This window comes from Paralichthys olivaceus, chromosome 5 (genome assembly GCF_024713975.1).
Source record: "Paralichthys olivaceus isolate ysfri-2021 chromosome 5, ASM2471397v2, whole genome shotgun sequence".
Taxonomy (NCBI): Eukaryota; Metazoa; Chordata; class Actinopteri; order Pleuronectiformes; family Paralichthyidae; genus Paralichthys; species Paralichthys olivaceus.
The window spans coordinates 9,122,582-9,145,686 of NC_091097.1; the positions used below are offsets into that span (position 1 = coordinate 9,122,582).

Consider the following 23,105-nt stretch of genomic DNA (forward strand, 5'->3'; position numbering starts at 1 on the left):
AATTAATGCCTACTCCCAGTTGATGTTAGTCACATGTCGTCAGTTGTGTAACTTAGCGTCTAGGGCAGGGCCACCACAGGTTGATCAGACCTGGGTGCATGTCCCCCGCATCTCGGGGCCCAGTTGGAATCCTTCCTCCTGATCCAGAGCCATTAGCTGCAGTGTTTGATGTGTCTTTGATGGTCTGGCGCAGGGCTTGTCTGAATATAACTACAAATATCGGACTAATTTGCAATTAATAATATTATGTACAACAGTGAAATTGAGTAGAACTGAGGGGGGATTGTGGCCCCTGGGGGTCTGAGAATCCAGCCTCGATTCCACGTTTCAGTGTCTGCATGTGTTCAGCGTGGTGGCAATCACAGCTTTTAGGAATCAAAAATAATAATAACTCATAAAATGATGCAAACAAGGACATTTGTATTGGGCTCCTTGTCTGTGTGCTACTGAGCTGTACTGACACTAGGTGGAGTATCTTCAGAAAACGATCGTTAGCTGACAAACTATATGATCAACATATAAACTAATTGGGGGAAAAAACGTGTTTTGACGAGTGTGATGTAAGATGAGAAACACTTCACACGTTAACACTCACCGGCTTCGAACAAAGCAGAAGAGACAGAGTCCACATTCTGAGTTTCCAAACAAACCCAGGCGGAGTGAGCGCTCTTCACTTTTTTTGCTGTGCTCTGTCCGGTGACGCGGCGCAGCTTCCGCTTTCCTACTTCCGTACACAAACGCTCGGGCTGATGACGTGTACCATTCTGTACCGTTAGCTAGCAGCTAGCCAGCTAGCTCAGCCACCTGTCAGAATAAAGCTGTTGTAAATAACCTCACGACACAAAGTAAGAGAGGAAGCGGAGCGTTCCGACAGCTCAGGGAAAATGGAGACGCTTTACCATCAGACGAACAGGTGAGTGCGTCTGCTGCGGCGGAACAATGTCAGAAGCTAGTTGCAGCTAGCTAAAAACGAAACTAGATAAGTGGTGTGAACTCTAAATGAGGGATTAGTGGTGCTGCTGCTGTTGTTCACTGATGATCACTAATGTTCACGCTGCATGTTTCGGTGTTTGTTGTGAACCAGGCACATCCAGGAGGTTCAGTCTCTGATGGGAAACCTGGAGAAGACAGACCGTCAGTCAGTGCACTGTGAGTAGTCAGAGCCGCCGTTATTCCCCCTGAAATAAAACCCAACAACCGCACTCCACCCTGGATCTCCACCCGACAAGCCCCCGGTTCACTCTATATCATGTGGTTCTGTATCATTTGATTGAAACACATTAGTTAGAAACTTGCACCACTGAAATACAGAGTCTAGTATGACTGTCAATACTGTATGTTGTAAAAGAAATATTAGTAATGTGACAAAATACAGTTTAAAGACCTTCTAAATTTTAGATTGTCCAAAAGAGGTATCAAAAATGAATAAACACACACACACAATAATATATGTAAATGTGATCAGTTTACAAAATGCACAAAAGCTCCAGGTTCACTCGATATCAAGTGGTTCTGTATAATTTGATTAAAACACATTAGTTAGAAACTTGCACCATATTCAATGACAGACTGTCCATGTTGTAGTACTACCTCCATTTGCCAAAATGTAGTTTAAGTACCTTCTGTGTTTTAGTATATATTTTTCTCATTTGATGTTAACTTGTGTTTTATCAAAGTGCTCTGTAGCGTCTGCGTAAACAAGGATTTAACTTAAAGAAAACCCTGGGAAAAGCACTTTGACTCTGAATAATGAAATAAAAATTCAAAATAAGGATGATATGATGCCCATCGGTGCTGCTTGAATAACAAGTGATAAATTCCTAACTGATTGTTTTGTTTGAGCATCATAAAAATATGATGGGTTTAATAATATGGGAAAACAAAGATTCACAGAGCTCAGCAGAGAAGCTGGCTACCAGTGATTTTAGAAATAAAAAAAATAATAAAAAAAACTAACTTCATCCAGATCCATGAATGATTCCCTGGGAAATTAGGAAAATGATGAAACCCATTAAATTTTGGTGCAGATCTGGATCATATTTTTCCACTTTCTTTAAAATTATAAAATAATGTGTTTAGGACTTTAAGACTGATATTTAGTGAATTTGAATGTGGTGTCATAAGGGGACTGTTCACGGTAAAGAGGTATACTGAGTGCCACTGTAGTTAGTATCTGAAATAGATACACACAGTTTATCCAAATGAATTAACTAAACTGTAACTGTACTTAAATTAAACTTTTTATGTACTATATTCTTGTCCGCTTTGATGTCATTGTTGTGTATTGTTTGTTTAAATAAAGGAAATAACGAGGGAAAAACAAACAAGTTCATGATCTGTGAGTCTCACGTTCAACCCCCCCCCACTTCTTTCAGTGTTGATGGCACCACTTCCACTCCACTTCCCTCCAAATTCTAATTTCTGAGCCTTACTTGCTCTTTGTTATGGCTGCCTGTTGCCCACTGTGACATAAAGACTGCAGGAGGGGCTGGTGTCTCCCTGGTTGATTGTTGTCTGTGGTTGGCTCCTGCCTGATCGGTTCTGGGCGAGTCTGGTGCCAGGACAGGAAGTGGTGGGGTGGGTGACAGAGGCTGGGAGGGCGTCTTCTACATAATGGTGGGAGCCAGGCTGTAGACAACTCCCCTCCTCTCTTCTCCTTCTTAGAATTATGACATCGACTTGAATTGTAACGCCGGGGGGATGTAGCATGCTAACATCATACACCTACCTACTAATGAAAGAGGGTAATTCCAGTGGTGAAAGCCACGGATCTTAACATGGCCAGATGTGCATAAATTGAAACTCAATAGTCTCAGTAATAAAAAAAAAAAAAAAAAGTGAATGAAAGTGGGAAAGCAGTAAATCCAGAAGAGAAGTGTCAGAAAAATCTGATGTAGATTATTAGTCAGTTAATTCATTAGTTTATGTACAAAAAAGAAGTCAGCGATTTTTGACAAGTGATTCATCATTTTTCTTCTTTTTGCAAGCACCTGCCAAATATTTGCTGCCTCCAACTTCTCAAATGTCAGAATTTTAAGTTATGGCTGTTAATAATCAGTTTCACCTCTAATATGATTTAGTGCGTTCCTTCCCTAATTGCCATTTTTTCATCCTCTGCTTTTTTCAAGTGTTGGAGAATGAACTGCAGGCTCGGACTGACCAGATCTTCAACCATTTAGAACGTCTCGAGATTCTGGCCAGCAAGGAGCCAACAAACCGCCGTCAGAACGCCAAATTGTGAGTTTGGAGCGAGTCAATTGATGGTGACCTTAAAGCCCCAGAGCTGGCAGGGCGCGCCATATCTCATAAAGGCACAGGGAGGGTGTAGAGGATGAGACAGGCAGCCCCGGTCCTGCCCTGTGGCGACGTGGCTCTATGAAAACATTTCCTCAGAAGCCCCGTCATCACCAGCATTCCTGCTGCATTGGGCAAAGATTCATTTCTGAGCTGGGTAAACAGGCCTTAGGGGACACAGACCATCCCGTCCTACAGCTCCCCTCTGATCTCAGCGGAGCTGTAGAGGGGCCTGAGTGAAGCTCAGGTGGGGGAGACTGAGAGAGACCCTTTAACACCAGCTGCAAGAGGTTTCAGGGTAAAAAAATGTTCTCATCAACCTGAGCATTTGTGAACAGTGAGAATTAAGATGTGGTGCATTGAGCAGACGGGGGGAGCAGTTGTCATGGTTCCTGCAGAGTTTAAAAGAGACCTTTTTTTTTATCAGCAGTCAGAAAACAATTGAACATGATTTTCATCATCATATCAGTCAACGAATGACAGAAAACCAACAGGGACATTGAGGCCTGCAATTATTTACTAAGTAAATACATTTATAAACGTTTGAATCACATTATTGACACTGCTTACCACCTGTAGAACAACAACATGGATAATAATAATAATAATAATAATAATAATGGCATTTGGTCTTTATTGACAGGACAGTAAGTGTGAAATGTGAGAGAGACACAGCACAGGGCTGTCAGAACTGAGCTCTGCTGGGGGACTCAAGCCTCCACATGTGTGATGCCTGTGTTAAATACTTACTTATCATTGAGTTTAGTTTTTATTAAAATGACTAATAACAAGACAAGGAGCTTCCTATCTACTGTAGCTAAAGATCCATAATCTGCCTGCAGTACAGTCTCCTGTTGAACACAATCATATTTTTAGTTTATAGGTGTTAAACATCTCCCAAAGGCTGTGCAAGTGGAACTTACAAAATCTAAATACCCTTTCCAGGCTGATTTAAAAGGAACTGAACTCATTGCTTTGTAAGACTCACAGATCTGTAATGTATTCTTTTCTTTTCCTCAGACGAGTGGACCAGCTCAAATACGATGTTCAACACCTCCGCACTGCTCTGGAAAATTTCCAGCACCGACGCTACACCAGAGAGGCCCAGGAGAGAGAGAGGGAGGAGCTCATGAGCCGGACCTTCACGACCAACGTACGTCAAATGTACCTCAGAACAGACTGGGATGTTAAAAGTGACAATTGAAAAAAACAAGCTCAGATTGCAGCTAGGGAAGTTAGAAACACCTTAACTTGGTACAAACGTCTTGGTGTTGAGCTGAATAAAGTGGAATTAAAATGTCCTTGTTCTCAATAGGACGCTGATACCTCCATCCCCATTGACGAGACCCTACAGTTTAACTCCAATTTGCACAACGCACACAGAGGCATGGACGACCTCCTGGGCAGCGGCAGCAGCATCCTCAACGGTCTCAGAGATCAGAGATCCACGTTGAAGGTGCATACTTATGATTTATACATATATAAATATATATATATCAGGATATTGAATGTGATGGATGGTGATATGACCCAGTTTCTGGTGTCCACCCTGATCACAACAGTCTCATTGTGCGTGCGCTCAGCTGGAGGGTGAGTCCTTGTTCCCAGGGAGGAGATGGTCTTCCTGGTTTTGCTTCAGGCCTCTGTCTTATCAGGGTGTGTCTGCTGATCAGCACTCACGGCCTGGTTGTCTAGCCATGAGAAACTTCTGACGGAGTGGCGCGTCAGGGAGGGCGTAGGCCCTCAAACGTCTCCCTGAATCCGATGAATTGGCAAAGATAATTATGGTGTCGTCATGTAATGCCTTTGTCTTCTAAAACAATGTGTATGTGTGTTTTTGGCTGTTGTATCCTAACCTAACACGTGATCGTTTGATTTTGTCTCCACACAGGGGACCCATAAAAAGATACTGGACGTGGCCAACATGTTAGGGCTGTCAAACACAGTGATGAGACTCATAGAAAGGCGAGCCACCCAAGATAAGTTAATCATGATCGGAGGAATGCTGCTGACCTGCATCTTCATATTCCTGGTGATCAGATACCTGGGCTGACCATCGTTCGTCAATAAGTTGTGGACATTTCTGCAGCGTATCGTCCCTCATGATATGAAATGTGGCAGAGCTCATTTTTAGAATCAAAATAAAGTAATTTTTGTATAAATTGTGCCATTTTAACAGTATTTTATTCCACGTGAAGCTCCGAGAGGACAGTGGACTTTCTGCTGCTTTCCTCAGATTACTGCCACAACCTTAACTATTTTTATTTAATCATAACCACTCTGAAACTGTAAATCACTTGTGACAGTACAAAAACAGTTTCTTAAAAACATGCTTTTGCGTCAAGTGAAAAACAGTTTTTGTTCCTGTTATTATATTGGGAGTGTCATTCTGCCATGGAAAGCACAGTTCAATAGAGAAATAGAAATATAAGTGTGGAAACACTCATAATCCTCCATTTCTTTACATCGCAACTCAAGAAAACTCCCTGGAGAATCATTTTCTGTTTTAATGTCTCACTAATGAAGTCAAATGCAACAATCCTGCAGTGAATTCTTGTCATGAAGGTTATAATATTTGGTTAATGATGAAATGGTCTTTTAAAGGTGTTGATTGGAACTTTATGATCATTTTTTAGGATATAGTTTGTGTTGTTTCTGAACAGTATTGCATCACACAAAGGTGTTTGTGTTATTAAGCCTTCCCTCATTAACATATGGTGATTACTGCCACAACAGTTCAAACTACAGCCTCCAAAACTATCGTACAGTTTAATTAACGAAACAGTTTCAAGTAGAAGGGCGTTCAGAGAATCCATGAAAGAAAAGTTCCTGGATCAGCTCCAGAATTTAATGGGTTTTTCCTTGCGTCATTCCCCAACCCCCACAATTTTATGGAAATAGGTTCAGTTGTTTGAGTAATCTTGCTGACATAAACATAAACAGCAATGGAAACACAACCTCCTTGGCAGAGGTTACAAAAATGAAACATGACATTCATGAAGTTAAGATTCTCTGCAGGACTGATGCATCCGACTGTGTTTAGTTGAGCTGAGTGAACCTAATCAAGTGGCAACTGTATCTTAAGCACCAGATGGTCACAAACATCTGTTGAGAAAAGTGATGGAAGCAGATGTTATTTTATAATTGTTATAAACCTTCTCTTGGATTCATGTCTGTGTCTAGGCTCACTATGTGAGTCAGGTCATTCTCTTAATAGAATAAAACATGTTTCATTTCCTTTGAATCTAATTAATGTGCTATTGACATTTGTTATTTACAGTGGCGTTTTCTTTTTCAGGGTAAGAAACATTATGAGAAACCAGGGGGTGTGAACGCCAGTGTGCGCACATGCTGTGGATTTACTGCTTTCACACGTCTATTTGAGGAAACTAGGGCACCATCTAGTGTTTCATATTCAACACTGACCTCTGCAGGGACTATGACCAAGATGAGGTCTGAGTTATATGTGACAAATGTCTCATCCCTCACTCCCAGTTTTGAGACTGGAGACACATTTACATGAGCACCGACATTTTGATATTAACCCGATTAACAACATGCTGGATAAGAAACTGCCATGTAAACAGTATTTTCTGATTAAGGTCGTACTCTGAACAAGTATTAATCTAGGAAATGTGGAGTACTCTACACTTTAGTCGCATTATATAGACATGTATACGTCTTATTCACATTATAACTTCCTGTTGGAGTTTTTACAGCAGTTACCAACTCCTTGACAACACGTACTCTAGGTTCGAGTGTGAACAAGTGGCATGATATACAGGAATATGAATGGGGTATTGTACTAGCAACTCATGCAAATATCATCAAATCCTCTTATTTAGAATGAGGTCAGTAGCTGGATCATGTAAACATAGTCAGTTTGTATTTCATTTATCTATAATATGGAAAAACAACACATGAACTCAATGTTTTATTTGCTGAAACAGAGTAAGTCTTTAAAAAATACAGCGTTGCTACTGTTTGACAGATCACCATCCTTTTCCGTCCCAGCCCGTCTCAACTGAGGGGGTAATTTAGAAATAACCTTGGTAAAAGACATGGCGTCTATTTCTATCCAAATTGTTATCCTGCCCCCCCCCTCCCATCCCAACAGCAGTTTCAAACCTCTAGAATGTTAACAGGTTAATCTACAGCAGTTTTATTTACAAAATTACACCAAAGGAAAGAAAAACACAGCTCTTCTTTTGAAGAGCATTTTGGAAAATAATTTAAAAACAGAAAAATACAGTTATTGCAGTATACTACAATCTTATTGTTAAATGATGCAAACGCACCATTTTGATGTACAGATTTCAGTGCAATTAATTCAGGTGTACCCTCACCACAGAGAACATGAGCTTTACCTCCGAGCATTAGGGATATTAAAAACCCCTGCGTTCATTTACCCCTTGAGGGAGGGGGGGTCTTAAATGACATTTCATGCTGATTTGGACATCCTGATCGTATAATCACAAATGGTCATCATTGGTGGGATTCTTCACATTACACACTGATATATGTACAAGTTACTGCATTACAAATTATTTAAAGACCAGGGATCCAATAGAAAGCGAATAGTCGTATGAGAACAGAAAAAGCATCATCACTATGAAAATTACATTACAGACTAAGCTGTTTGACCTCCTCCGATTCCTCCTCTGACCTATCTGCTTATAGCTTCAGCCATTACATCTCTCTTTGGCTACCAATATAAGCAAAAACTGTGATAATATGTGTATATGGAAAACAAATAACAAAACTCCAGTGGTTTCTCTGATTTGTTACTCAAACAAATTGGTTCGTGTTAATATTCCCCCTACATGGAATATCTCTTCAAATTGACCCCCTGCCTTTAAAAGTACAGGGCAAACCATGAGAAAAGTTTTAGTGTCAATTTTAAAGCCAACACAAGCAGCACCACTTTGTGGCTACAACTTGCTGCAGTGTGTGGGCCAGTAAAACGGTGGTTTGACAAGCATCTCGTCACAGTGACTGCACGTCTGACTTCATCAGAAAAAAAGTCTTTCCACCAGAGCTGTGATTTAACTCCTTCACTTTCAGAATTACTCAAGAGCCATGGTTAGGTGGGTGCTGGAGGTCCTGCCCAGAAAAGATTGGGTGCAGCAGCGGGTGGAGCTGGAGAGCTGCTGCTGCAGCGGCCTGTGAGGGCCGAGGTGTGAAGAGTGTGGGGTAAAGGGCGGCGTGTGGGACGTGGTGCAGAGCTAAAGGGGTGTGGTGAAGTGCAGAAGCGGGGATAATATGTATGGGCTGACCAGAGAGGAAGGCTGTCGGGTGGGCAGGAATCAGCCCTGCGTGTCCCAGTGAGTGTCCAAGAGAGTGACCCAGGGAGTGGCTGAGATGAGAGAGAGAGATGGGGGTGAGGTGGTGCTGGGGAATGTGATGTACCTGCGCCAACTGGGCATGTGCTGGGTGGGGGTGGTGGGGATGTCCTGGGTGTATGCCCATGGCAGCAGCAGTGGCAGCATGGTGCTGCAGGATGGCGTGTTGCACTGTGGTGATTGAAGTGCCGGAGGCTACGGACACAGTTGGCTGCTGAATGTGGATCTGCTGCAGAGCTGGTGGAGGGGGAGCCGGGGCCAAGCTGGCAGCTGCTGCCGCGGCGGCGGCTGCAGCGGCTGCAGAGGGAAACGTCTTGACCTGCTTGGCTAAAAGCTGCTGCTGGATGTGTTGTTGTGCAGCCTGCTGTAGCTTGCTGTATTTCTCCATCTCCTCTGGTGTGAACGTAATGGGCTGACTCTCCAGAGGAGCCAGTCCGTCCTCCTCTGCCTCCATGCCGTCCTCCTCCAGGTTGGGTGGTGGATAAGCGGGGTAGGCGTGCATTGGGGGCTGCTGCTGCATTTCTGGCATGAGGGACTCCATCATGGGGTTCTGTGAGGGGTCCTGTCCTGAATCTGCTTGGTACTGAGGCATCATTATGGAAGGCTCCTGTTCAAACAATGGCCGGGGTTCTTGGTGCACTTGGGCTTCTGTAGTGGGGTGCTGCGTCTCCTCTTGTACCACCACTGTGCTCTGTGGAGCCTCCTCAACCTTTTGGACTGGTGGAGCTGGAGGTGGTGGTGGAGGAGGGAACTCTCTTATAGGCTCTACCAGGATAACTTCTCTCTCAGACTCAGAGCCCTTCCCTGTTCCTGATTTATCTCCCTCATCTGGTCTGGTTAAAGGAATCACTGGTTTCTTCCCTGCCTGCAGTTTACCAAAAAGTGGAAGCAGGGCTTTATTTCCAAGGGTCGGGGGTAGTTTGGGACCAAAGTAGCCCTGAGGGGGGTCTTTAATCTTGAGACCAGTTTTTGTTCCAGTGCCAGAATCATCAGAACTTTTTTTAGACTGAACCTTCTCCAGAAGTTGTCGTGCTGTCAGGGTGTTTTTCTGTTCCCCTGCATCTCGGGATCCTCCAGGCCTCAGAGACTGTGAGCTGGATGAATGGGTGTTGCGGTTAAGGCCTCGTGATGAAGATGAGCGTGGAGACTGGGAGCGGTAGATGTTTGAGCGGTTGAAGTCTCTGCGATGTGCGTCACTGTCACCTCGACCCCTGGGGCCTCGACGGTGAGAGGAGCCTTTAGCGGAGCTGGAGGAGCGGCTGGCTGAGCTGTGGCTTCGACTGTAGCTGCGCCTCCAGGATCTTGCGCTGGTGCTGCGGCTCCAGCTGCTGGAGCTTCTCGAGCTGCTCCGATGGTGCCGTCTGTGCCTTTTTCTGCGGCTGTAGCTGCGTGAACGTGAGCGGGAGTCATCTGAGGAAGAAGAGGAGTACTGATGTCTCCTGGATCGCCTGCGCCCTCGGCTACCTCTCCGCTCGTACTCGGATTCTGATGAACGTTTAGACCGTCGCCGTCTGCGCCCCTCTTTGCTGTAGTCACTGTAGCTGTCAGAGTAGCTGCGGCTACGGTGGCTGTAGGCACTGCTGCCTGCTGAGGAGCGCTCCGAGCTGCTGGAGTAAGAGTGACTATGGGAGGTTTGGCCGCGATGGTGCCGACGGCTGCTGCCCCGTCTATCCCCTCGTCTTGATGAACGACTACGGGACCGCCCCGATTCCTCACTACGGTGGCGTCGTTGTTCCCGGGGACTTGACCTGTGATGACGAGAGCGCTGAGTGTTTGAGCCGCCTTCTTCTTCACTCTCACTGCTAGGGGGTCTACCTGGACCAGGACTCTTCTGGGCTGAGGTGGAGCAGGAGGCACTTTGAGATGCACTGGAGTCTGTCTTTTGTCTCTTGGTGCCACTGTGCTCCTCTGAGGAATTGGCCTTATTGGTACCTTTTCTGGCTCCTCCTTCCTCAGCTCCAGACTTGGAAGGCACTTCCTTAGTAGCACGTTTCCTCTTCCCCAGTTCTACTCCTGTATTCCCTGTAGCTCCTCCCCCTGCAGGTGTCAGCTGAACGGAGGAGGAAACAGCTTTATCTTCTGACTTTGGTTTTGCTTTATCTTTTTCATCACCTGTTGCCTCATCCTGATCAGGAGCTTTGTTTTTGCTCTTCTTCCGTTTGTGTTTTTTCTTCTTTTTGGGCTTTTCTTGTGTTACCTCTGTCTCTCCTTCAGCCCCTTCTGCTGCTGCCTTTTCTTTTTCCTTGTGTTTTGAGTGCTTTGCAGACTTCTTATGCTTCTTCTTTTTCTTTTTTTTCTTGACACTACTGCTGCCAGTTGCAGGCTTTTGCTGATCACCTTCTGATTGACCAGGTTCTCCCTTCATCATTGGCTTATCTTTGTCAGTGCTCGTCCCAGGTTTAGTCGTTGAATCTACTTCTGCTGTTGAGGTTGCTAACTCTTGTCCCTTGTCATCTGATTCTTCAGGTTTAGGGGACTTTGCTGCTTTACCACCACGCACTCCTTTGTTGCGGGACAGCTTGAAGTCAAAGTAGAGGGGATTACAACTGTAAGACAGGGAAGGCTGAGCTTTTGTAAATTCGAGGAGCTCAGAGGGCCACTGCAGGGTCGTGCTTTCATCTTTGCTAAGAACCGGGAAGAAGGGTCCAGTGGGGATTTTAGGGCCTGAATTGGAATCTGGAGTTTCCTGTGTGCTCTCTGGTTTTTGTGTAGGTGAAGTGGGTACCGTAGAAGCTGTGTCTACTGCACATGAAGAGACGTCATCTGTCTGCACTTTAGGCGAAAGAGGAGTTGGGTCTGGGTCAGGAGCTGGAGTGGCTTCGCCTTGTTCTTGATCTTGATCAGTCTGACAATCTGCAACATTAGATTCTGTCTGTTCAGGACAATCTTCACCCTTTTTTTCCTCTGGCCCCTCTTCCTCTTCCTCGTCATCTTCTTCTTCTTCTTCTTCTTTGCTCTGAGACTGATCAGTGGCCTTCATGAACAGCAAAAATTGAAAGTGAGGTTTTACCCGGCAGTGAGCTGGAGGTACATAGTGATAGTACTGAGGCTCCTGTCCAGCATATCCTTCCTCCTTTTTCATCATCATCTTCAGTTTGTTGAGTGTGGAGGCTAGAGAGCCTCCATCGTCCGACTGCTCCACCTCTTCCATCCCTGCCGGACCACCGCCCTCTGCTCCTTCACCCCCTCCTGATATTCCCTTGGGGCTTTCTGTTCCGCAGCCAGATGTCTCCTCTTGTTCTGTTGTCTTTTCCGCCTCTTGGCTCTCATCTTCCTCCATAGCCTCCTCACCATGATCAGCAAACACTGCAGCCGCAGTGTCGAGCTTCACTGGAGCTTTCTTGGCAAAAGAGAAGGAAACACTGACTTTTGATGAACCACTTGGGGTCGGGGAGGAGGAGCTGTTCTTTCCGAGAGAGAAGCTGATGGCTGGGCCAGGCTTTGGGGAGGCTTGCCCACTTTTATCTGTCAGTGATCCTTCCAGGGCACATTCTGTCAAAGCTGGGTTCTCGGGCGTCATGTTGTCACCATCTTCTGCCTTCTCTCCGTCCACAGCCACTGTGGTCGTTTTGAACATGGGCCCACTTCCTGGAGTACTGAAACACAGAAGCATGTAACCAATAAGTAAAATAATAAAGAAATAAGGGGCTCTAACAAATCTTTGAGTTTATTTTGGAAACATGTCCTCTAGACTTAAGGTTTTGACCTACTGCGAGTAATTGTTAAAATAACAAATAAATCTTTATGTTTTGTTTTAATATATTGTCTCATAATTTTAACAGATTGTGCCATCATCCAGCCAGCAGAGGGCACTGCAAGAATAAATTCTTACCAATCCTGTAGTTTCCTCTGTTCGGCCAGCTCGTGCAATCGGCGTAGCATCTTTTCTTGCTTTTTTCCACCTTTCCGTGAACGTGAGGACACATTACGAGCAAACTCTCTCTGCTTCAGTTCTTTAAGCCTCTGCGATACATAAAAGCAAGACAAAGACAAGACAGGTAGAAACAAAGCTTGTCAGAATCTCTCCATGTTTCAAAGTAAAAGAGATGCATTAAAAGCACACAAATTGACAGTCGACAGTACCTGCTTGTGAGCGTGGTCATAAGAGTTAATGTGGTTGTCAAATTCCTGATGCTTGGTGTACTGTTTGTCACATAGCTCACAGTAGAAGTTGGCTCTCAGGTCCTCCAGAGCCTTTGCAATGGCTTTCTCCTTTTCCATCTGGTCCTAAAGGAGGTGGAAAATAAAGGAGGGAATGAGTGAATGAATCTTCATAAAAATACAGTCAGTTGATTAGTGGTGACCTTCCACTTTTACATGGGTGTACACAGTAACCACATACATATAAGCATGGTACTAGAATGACAAAAGGCTGAACGGCCTCACTTTGTATTTTTGCCGCAGTTCCTCTGTATCCTCCTTCTCCACTTCCAGGACTCTTCTCTTCTCTGTGGCATCCTCTGCATAGTCCAGCTAAAAGGACAAACGGAGCAATTAATACACAGTACACAAACCCTCCTGAATCAACGGCAGCAGTCCTACTTCATCTTATACTGTATGAGTTCAGCAACTGTGAACAAACTATTATTCCATGGTGTCAGTCTTTCCTGAACTGTAACACTTGTAGGTCACATGAGCTGTGGAAATACCAGTTTGTCTTGCTTGTGTTTTTCTTCAAGTTTCAGATGTACAAAGATAGTTGATGGTTAGTAAGGGATTAGGAGCATCTGGTCATTGGAGCTCAAACCCTCTAATGATATTTGATTGAAAGCTAGAGCTGGAACTTCCTAAAAACTTCAGAGGCAACAGATATGAACCGTATGCATATTTGTTATTTATTATTATATCATTTTTCATAATGTGTTTTCTGTTTTAAGTCCTGTTTATCTCAAATAGCGTTTTGAGGTCAAGGCTCCACACACGACAATCAAGATCTTTGAAGAGAGTCTCTGCAATTTAAATTCAAGACTTTTAAATACTGCGAATAATGAACGTTAATATTTAAAAATATTGCAATCTCACCTCCATCTCCATCCGTCCCATCCCCATGACATCATATTTGAGGATAATGGGCACAGGGTCGGTGCGACCTGAGGGAGAAGAGACAGAGAAAGGACGAGGTGAGTTTTTGAGGCTGGGACGGAGGGTCAGCTCGGAGACAGCCTGCTTTTAGAGCATAGGGTGCTGGGGTTAGAGAATTTTGCCTTGAAGTGCAAAGAGACCAGAAAGCTACAGTGAACCAAACACCAGCCATTCTCACAGCTTACTGCAGCCACCAAGTACAGACCAATTTATCCTTTGCATTTCATTTAACCTGGCTGCTGATTTGCATTTAACTAAGTCAAATTAGCTGCACTTTACTGTAGTCTTGTTGAATAAAATGAGGTCAAGGGCATCAGGGTTGTTCGGCTACATATCTTATAGAAAAAAGATAAAGCTCACTTGAAATAAGCTTGTCAGCTTCAAGCGGATCTGTTTTTATATCTTTTCAGTAAAGTTACACTTGCCCAGTACCCCTCCTCCACCTGTTCATTGCAGCAGTCCTGTTAAAGCAGAATGCCAAGTTTATCAAGGACGATACAGCTTGAAGGACTGCAGTGGGTGGCGTGTGTTTGCATGTGTGTGTCTGAAGGGAGTTGCAGTGGCAGCAGCTGCCAGCACAGCTGAGCTCACCGAGTGCCACTGCGACATCCTCCATGAGGGGGAACAAAGCCTCCTAATATTATCTAAGGCCTATTGCATCATCTCTTTCTGCACTGTGTGCGGGCTGGCTGACCCCTGAAAGACCGTTTAACTGTCCCGAGGTTCAAATCCGTTCCCCCTTGTCCCAGAGCCCCTTCCTCATCAAGACTGGAGCTTTAAGATGTTTCCCTTTATTTGCTTAAGCTATGTTATGTAAGCTGTGAAAAGAGCTAGATCAGAAGGAAATTAACTGTAGAAAAATAAAACAAACCAAAGACAACCAAAAAAAACAAAAAAAAAACAGAATGAAACATTAAAGATATAAAACATAAATAAATCAAAACTACTTTGGAGATTGACACAGAACTGCTTAATCCACTCATAATCAGCCAAACAAAGCAGAGATAAAGACAAGAGTAAAATTAAAAAAGGACACAAGCACTGAACTACAGCAGAGTGACGTCACAGGCCAGGTATCGCCATGGTGACAGTGCAAGGGATTGGGGATACTTACCTGGTAAAACATGGATATGGGTAGGAGGAGAAGGAAGGGAAGGACAGACAGACAGACATGGGAATCTCAAAACAAAAGGCATAAAAAAAATTTGGACTAGTCTGCTGCTCCAGTTGCCAGCCAGATACAATAATCCATCTTACTGATAGTGATTATCAATTCAGTTTGGTTTCAGTTTTTTTTCCTTCCACATATTCAAGTTAGGGTGGTTTTTTTTCTCCATGAATCAATTTTCTATGAATACCATTGGGCATATGGAATAGCTGTGAACACTGGGATTAGTAATTAATAATATAGGTTTAATTATTGTGATAATTAAGGTTTTCTCAAGTATTGAGGAAAAACGAGAAGGCAAATTCTATAAATTTGTCATTGTCCTGTCAAAGTTTTAGGCAAACTGTCCACAGACAAAATGCATAATTTATTAAATATTTATGCATTTGAAGGCTTTTAAACTTTAAATGCATTACTTCAAATGATGCTACTACCTGGCACATTCTTACCTTCCTGGACAGAGAAGGGTAAGAATTTTACTACAGGTGTAATATCTGTGCTTCTCTTGATTAATTTAGTCATCACAGCCCAATGACATATTAATTCTGAAATCATAGATGCATGGGCATTGTCACATATAGTGGCCTGCCTGGACTCTCCTTCCCACTGCAGTGTCTGTAAGCTGCTAGGGCCTGTAACTTGAAAAGAAACCTAACTGACTGCATGATTGTGGAGGCCTTATTCCACAGAGGAGGTGAGGAGATGTGTGATTTGTAGATCACAAGACTATCTACTGATAGACATGTGTATTCATGCCAATTGCCCAACAGCGGTAGAGAAGTGAAACCAAAAACAGGGTGTGGTCTGTTAGTCAGCCACTGCAGTGGTCTGTCTGAAAGGAGTCACAAGTCAGGCCCAGAATTAAAGATTAATGAACAATTACACTCATCCCAAACTATCACCAATTTTTAAAACACAGTGACAAAACTTCCACATTACCCATTCCAGTGGAAAACAAAGGGACCAGACAAAAACAATGTGCATCTAAATCACAGGGTGTGAATCACAAGGTTTAAAAAAAAACTGAAAACAAACAAAATGACAATGTTCTAAGAGTAATACATATGCATGATAATATACAAGCAGCAGAATGAGGACTAATACAGAAAGAATTGAAAGCCTATGTAGCATTGGTGGTCTGATGAGAGGAAAACAAAATAACAAAAATGGGAGAAATTAAAACAAATTTTAAAAAGAAAACAATTCAATTGGGGGATAAAATAACATTTACCACTAAGTTTACCATCAGCACAACATGGGCAGGATCAAATGCTGTAAAAAAGAAACACCAATTGGTTAAGCAGGAAGAATTGAGGCACATAGAGAAGGGAGGGTGGGGTTGGGAGTGTGGTTGTGGGGTTAAGGGGGTTTATTACCAGAGGGGCTTCAGTGTGTCACCCCCCCACCTTCCTCATCTCTTCACTCAGGGCTAAGTGCTTACAGGGATTGCCTCTCACCACTCTCTTCCAACCACTGGTCCCAGTCCCCAGGCCCCTAACCTGGCATCATCTTTCTCTCTCAACCACAGTATGCCCCCAGGAAACCAAACTACCAACCCTTACAAAGTACACCAAACGTCATATATCCTTGTATTAATAAAGAAAAATTCAAATGTATATAACTAGTAGCGGTGCAACGGAGCGCAAAACTCACAGTTCGGATCAGATCATGGTTTGTAGTCAAGGATCGGATTGTTTTTTGAATGAAAAAATTTTATAATAATGAAATTTTGCAACACTCTTAGGTGTTTAATGTCTAAATCAAGTTTTAAAACAAAAGATTTAATAATAAAGTAAATAAAAAATTGGTTAAATTAGTTATTGTTTTGTCTTCAGTGTTTCCCCATTTATTCTCTAGACTGTGGTGGTCCGCCTAATCCAATTTATACTGCCACATAGCGCTGAACAATAAAATGATAAAGATAATTATCGCGAAATAACCATTCTTTGATAGAAATACAAGTCATGGTCGATACAACGTCAATAAAACTCATTCCATCAATGTTTTGACGGACAACACAAACAGCCAATGATGTTGAGAATAGCGCCTCGCACACGACACAGAGTGTAGGAGTAGCAGCCGGCAGCACCACACGTGCTAATGTTTGGGCTACAGCAGCCGTGCACAACAGTACCGGTTTTACCAAAACATGAGCGACAGCACTACTGAAGGAGACACCCCAACGGACACAGCCAAAGCCTCAAACGACGAGGACATTGTTGAAAAGAAGGGTTAGAAGAATTCGGTAGCGTGGAGATATTTTGGCTAGTCTGACATGAAGCAGAGTAGCATGCACTTCCCACAAAGACAGGTAATACCACTTATCTTTTTTACCATCTGAAGCAGATATTACAGAAATAGTGATTTGATTTATATCGTAATATATATCAATATCGAGCTATATGGAAAAAAAAAACCTGATATGATTTTTTCACCCAGCCTGTTTTGACCATACTCGCAAACAGTCAGGGTCACAGTTTCAGCTGCAGCTGTTTGCAGACCCACGAATGGCATACAATGTCGTACTATCACACATACTACTAATATGTATAATTATAAACTGTATAACTGCAAACTGTGAGCATGTGCAGGTGCACCAGCGCTACCCCCACAGACTGAACCAATTTTGTGGAAAACACTGTTCTTAAGTGCAGGTCCCATCATCTGTAAATTTAACCCAGAAGTGCTCCCATAGATGTGACTTAAATGTTGCAGGAAGCGTCTACAATCAATCTGTGCAGTTCATGTGAACACAAAACTACTTTGATTTAACTGCATCTCTGGATTGAGATTTATGCTATCATTACTTTAAAAATTGCCAGCAACAAACTTTAAAATAGGTAAACTTTGCCATCAATCTGCAATTCAAATGCATTCCGAACTGATCAAACGTGGTCCGTTACACCACTAATATCTTTTTTGGGGTTTTTTTTTTGCCTAAGCCGAGCCCAAAAAAACCCATTAACTTTTGGAGGAGCTGTACTGGGTGAGGGAGTGATAAAAAACTGATGGTAATTCAAGTCTGACAGATTAGGGAAGAAAGGAGCTGCATCCATTTACAAAAAATGTAAATCAAAGCTTACATCTACTTTTACAGTGCGTGGTACAGGGAAACATTTTAGCCTTTTTAAACTTGGTCAAATATATCGTCTGAGATGATAAGTGCCTCTAGGGACAACCACCATTTTCCCCCTTTGAGATTTTTGCCTTGCAAACGCTTGTCAGCCCAGTTAGTAATTCTCTCTGAGATTCCTTCATTTCCTCCCTGGCCTAAAGCCACAAAGCTTGTTTTGGGATGTGCTTAACCCCACAAAAAGTGGACACATGACACACATAAAAAATGTATCTGAGGAAGTAGCCAGTGAGGCTTTAAGCAGTGCTTAGAGCAGGTTCTGCATTACAATTTTTAACCAAAGTACACTTAAAAATGTGAACTGTGCACCCGTTTGAACTGTGAAAGTGGTAGTTCAGTGCGTTACCTCCACCACTGCTTAAAGACCCAGGTGAGTGTGATAGTCTGAGGCAGGCAGTTGTGCACCTCTGGGACAAACATGCTGTGCAGGAGGAGCAAAGAAACAGGGGGAGGATGGGAGTGTAACCATGGGGACAGAGGCATTCGGGTGTAGAAGGGTGGTGAGGTTTTCCCTGTAAGTTGACTCTATGGCCCGGTCAGTAACAGACACACACATCCACAAACACACATGTGTCTCAGTCCCACATAATGACCACACACATTCACACAAGTTTAACAGGTTTGGAGGTAGAAACAGGCAAACAAGCAGACGGGGGAAAAACATGTCTACTCTGCAAGCCATTCAAAGTCTGAGTCGTGGTTACAGCCAATCAGATACCCGACAGCAGCCACGGAAACTCAAAGAGGAAAAAAAATCTAAAATACGTGGAGATGATGATTCTAAGGGATTTGATGGAATCATGGCTTCCTACATCTACCTCGATTCAAAATAGATTTTTGTTCTTGGTTCAAATCGAAGCATTTTACTCTCGAGCAGATTGAAATAAAGGTTTAGTGATTATGCAGCAAAGAGGAAGAAGCTGACAGAGGCCATTAGCCTACAGTACACTGTAAAAGGGTGTTACATTGAGGTCAACGGCAAAGTGGGAGAAAGAAAACACACCCACACGCGCACACACACATAATGACATACAGAGGGGATCCAACAAACCTTACCTAAAAAGGGGCAAAAAGGACAAAAGAAGAATAAGAACAAAGTCAATACAGTGAAAAACTTAAAAAGGGGAGACAATGCTTTCACTTCAGATTTCATAAACCTTCTCTCTGGCAAGAGGACAGGAAAAGAGAGTAAGATAATTATTACCCAGCAGACGTAGTGAGATATAAGGGTGCAACTGTGCTGTAAGCTGACTCCTTAGGAAATTTGAACAGAGATAGTGGGTTCCAGCACCGGGTCATTAATTCCTACACAACAACTGGACACTTTGCCGCAGTCTCATCTGCCCACAAAGCAGGATGCTTATATAACGATGTCAGTGAGCCAGCGGCAAAAACAAGCACAGTCAGCTCCTGCAACTTGTTCTCTTAGCCACACAAAGCACACATTCTTATCACATCAAACAGATTGCTGTTCAGTTTGTCCAAGGCCACATAGAAATAAACAACGAATGCTACACTCAGAAATGTCTGCAGTGTTGTTAGCCTCCATGCACACTGCCCAGAATGAAGTCCCTGGCCACAGTCAAGCTGAGAATACCTCGGAGATGACACAAGGAAGCAAGGCCATATATGCACATGAGTGAGAGGTGCTGGGGTAGCAGCAACACAGCTTAACAGTCAGTCATTGGATCTGTGTGTCTCTGGAAGCTCACCAATACATAATCAACATTTTAGTGTCTAAATGTGGAGTTCACATGAGTAAAGATACTAGCTGTTTACAGCAATGCCAATCTGTACGACCACGTCCACACTGTGGCAAATACATCTGATTTTACGATTCATCATTTACTCAGACCACAGGAAAACAAAACCGTGCTCATTTATCTGTTAAACTAAGGAGATATTGTGACCACCTGCTCTGAAAGACCATGAATATAATTGTATTTTGCAATATAGTCCAGTAGAGGTGGGGAAATTAATTTTTATTAGCATCGATGCAGAGACAGAACATAATCAATTCATATTTTCCCCAATGTACATATTTTAAGCGATCCCACTGCTGTATTTTTAACCACAATCTTTGTTGCAGAAGAAGCAACGTTCAGTGCTACACACTCAGCAAGTGTGAGTGAATCAAAAAGAGCAGAGGAGCAGAATCTCTCCTTGACTAGCCGAGTAATGTGCCTCGATGTTGCCAAGGGGGGCCAGGCTGATACAATAAAGGCAAAAGATGCAGCACACAAGTGTAAACTGAATGAATGTCAAATCAATGTGGAGCGCACTGACCATTGTTAAAGACTGACTGCTGTAGTCTGATATTTTAATGGAAAACCTTATTTTGTAAATCTTAAATACCTAAAAAATCAAAAAACTCAATAAAAATTGATCATGTAGAGAAAAAAGATTCTTTGATGCATCGATAATCGTTTTATAGTCGAATCGTAGCCCTCTGAATCGGAATCGAATCGTGAGGTGCCTTGAGATTCCCACCCCATATAGTCCAGCAAACAATTAAGAATTGTCTGTTGCCTGACTATTACAATTTAAATTATCATTCCCAGAACCATAGACACACAAAAGGCATTGACTTGAAAGAGGTGATTTCCATAATATATCTAATGCGGCCAACAAATCCAGTTAGACAGCACAAGTCTGAACACATATCTCAGCATCTTTAATTTACAAAGTGAATTTAAATGACTCATTTACTCTGCTAGTTTTGCATGGGCTCTTATGTGTTTAGGTGTTAGGCTATGACCACAGTTTGGGTGTGTGCTGGAAACTCCATATTTAGTGGTTGTTTCTCATTAAAATGCTGATATTGAGCACAGCTGTTACTGCTGGGTTTACACTGAGAACAATGCACTGGGCAGGATTTGCAAATGCAACGCCATGAGAGAAGAAGAGGTCATCAGTGCATAAGAGTTATATATGTAAAACTGGTGGATCTGCTGTTAAAATGGGTTGGACCAAGAAGACAGAGAAGGACATGCTGGAGGAGGTAGACGAGACTTAATGCCAGAAATTATGTGGAAAAACAAGCTTCCGAGCAGACTGCAAGGATTCATTAGCTTGTCAGAGATGATATCATTCACTGACAATGCTACACATCATCCTCTCTGGAGCACAGGCAAGGGTGTGGCTATGAAAGCATTACAAAATAATAAGAGACAGAGAGAATGAAGATATTGATGAAGGGAGGTAAGTAAGTGAACAGACAGGAAGTGGCTCAGTGGAAACATGCTAGGCTTCTGCACCACTGCCTGTGAGCCAGTGAGCCTATGAGCGCAGCAGGGTTGAGCTAATGAGGTGCTGATGTTAGCCAAGACTAACCCACACTCTAAGCTCTGTTGAGCCTGCTCCCTCTTACAGCGACTCAATATCAACTCAGCCATTCAATCACAGTTACCTCCAGTGAGTTAATGGCTTTAAAGAAGCTTTCTAGATCTGGAGAAGGTAAGAGACCAGAAAACAAACTAGCACAACAGCAAATTTGAAGTTCAGAACCACTGTTTCTCAAAGATAATTGGTTCAACAACTATTCTGTAATATAGAATGAAAAATACCTTACTTTAGTCTGAGTTGCTGAAACTAAGTGCATGACAGGAAGACAAATACACACTTAATTCCATTACCCAATCCCGAGGGTGCCCTCTCTCATGCTTATTCCTTTAAAAGCATCCAGAGCTACAGAACAGCAGCACGAGAGCAGAACAGAAGCAACTGGAATGACGTTTGTTTAAATAATAATCCATTTTACCCAGTAACAGACAAAAAGGAAGAGGTCAGAGGAAGTATGTGAAAGAGAAAAGAAAAGTTGCTAGTACAAAACAAACCCTGGAAAAATGAGGGGGGGGAAATGGCATAACATAGTGGCCCAGTACCACCAGCATACTTTGAAAATAGGTGTGCAGAAGAGTGAGTTCTTACCCTGCATGGTTTTGCCAAGGCCTTGCCCCAACTTCCAGCCATGTTTCTGAAGCAGCCGGTGCCCGATGTTATCCTAGCAGAGAGAACAGAGGAGAAAAAAACCAAAAATATTCCAATAATAAGATGAGCTTTCCCCGTGGGCACGGGTCAAAAACACAAACACACAAAACAAAATAAAACACTCAGATCACGCTATCATCATCAGCACAACCACCACCACCATCACCATCATCATTATCGTCATCCACATCACCTACAGCGTGTAACATCAGTGTCTTCCAGCACAAGGAGTGGTAGTTGGGGGTGGATGGGGGAGGGAGATAAAGGGGGGGCTGAGAGGAAGAGTAGTTTTTCCACTATGATAAATACATGAGGCTATGTGTGACCTGTAAACTACAGGATACCCTCCTACCGTGGAAGTACACTTAATTCAAAATCTTTTCAAGGCAAAGGAGTTGGGTGGGAGCATTTCTGTTTTATTTGGGGATGATAAAGATAAAACACAAAGTCACATTCACTAGCTGAGAAGTTAAGAGGAGGAGGAAGGAGAGGGTAATATATGTATCACACGCATACATATATGAACCACTACAGAGCAAGATCTTAGTACACAAAGAAAAGTGACACAGAACAAGTATGGAAATCTTGCATTAACAAAAACGAAGACCAGAAACTCCAAGCTTGCTGTGATTCCGTAACCATGACAAGGGGAGCACCATGAAACAAATGCAGCTGTCACAAAAAACAATACAGCAAGAGGAAGAGACAGACGTGGAGCTAGTGGGCCTTGGATTACCATTACAAGGCCCAGGGTGGATAGTATATGCACGTGTGAGGGGGATATGTGGATGTGCAGGTGAAGTTAGGGAGACATTGTGAGCATGTAACCCCACCGGAAGTACTAGAGATAGCTGCTGTGCATGTTCTTGGACACTTTTAGCGTCTCTGGTCTGTTATCAATAGTCTGTTCCCAACCATGTTCACACTGTTTTATCAAGAATGTATGTCATTAGCATGCTTTTAATTTGACCATTCACAAAGATATCATTTCTATATACCAAGAGAAAATACTTTAAAGTAGAGATAATCTGATGCCAGCATCAGAAATGCCTCTGATATTGCCAAAAATGCTGGGTCAGGCATCTACAATTACACA

At 43.0% G+C, this 23,105-nt stretch overlaps 2 protein-coding genes across 8 annotated transcripts in view; one reads left to right on the forward strand and one right to left on the reverse strand.

Moving 5' to 3' along the window:
* The first annotated feature begins 701 nt into the window (after positions 1-701).
* gosr2 (golgi SNAP receptor complex member 2) lies at positions 702-6,543 on the forward strand. Its single transcript, XM_020094490.2, has 6 exons — positions 702-913; positions 1,085-1,149; positions 3,129-3,237; positions 4,315-4,447; positions 4,610-4,750; positions 5,186-6,543. Exons 1-6 carry the CDS (start codon positions 885-887, stop codon positions 5,345-5,347), a joined length of 639 nt encoding a protein of 212 aa, XP_019950049.1. The 5' UTR covers positions 702-884; the 3' UTR covers positions 5,348-6,543.
* Positions 6,544-7,215: 672 nt separating this feature from the next.
* Positions 7,216-23,105, reverse strand: part of gpatch8 (G patch domain containing 8) — a 28,161-nt gene continuing 12,271 nt past the window's right edge. For 3 of the 7 annotated variants that reach the window (XM_069525737.1, XM_069525736.1, XM_020094487.2), the window contains 7 exons: positions 21,950-22,022; positions 16,118-16,158; positions 13,659-13,726; positions 13,023-13,109; positions 12,720-12,863; positions 12,469-12,599; positions 7,216-12,232 (listed from right to left, as the gene is read on the reverse strand). In XM_069525737.1, coding sequence (XP_069381838.1) covers positions 8,365-12,232; positions 12,469-12,599; positions 12,720-12,863; positions 13,023-13,109; positions 13,659-13,685 — 4,257 coding nt within the window. In that variant the 5' untranslated portion in view covers positions 13,686-13,726; positions 16,118-16,158; positions 21,950-22,022 and the 3' untranslated portion in view covers positions 7,216-8,364. Of the gene's footprint in view, positions 12,233-12,468; positions 12,600-12,719; positions 12,864-13,022; positions 13,110-13,658; positions 13,727-16,117; positions 19,076-21,949; positions 22,077-23,105 lie in introns of those variants that run through there. The other 4 variants (XM_020094485.2, XM_069525735.1, XM_020094486.2 and 1 more) reach the window with 2 other exon arrangements.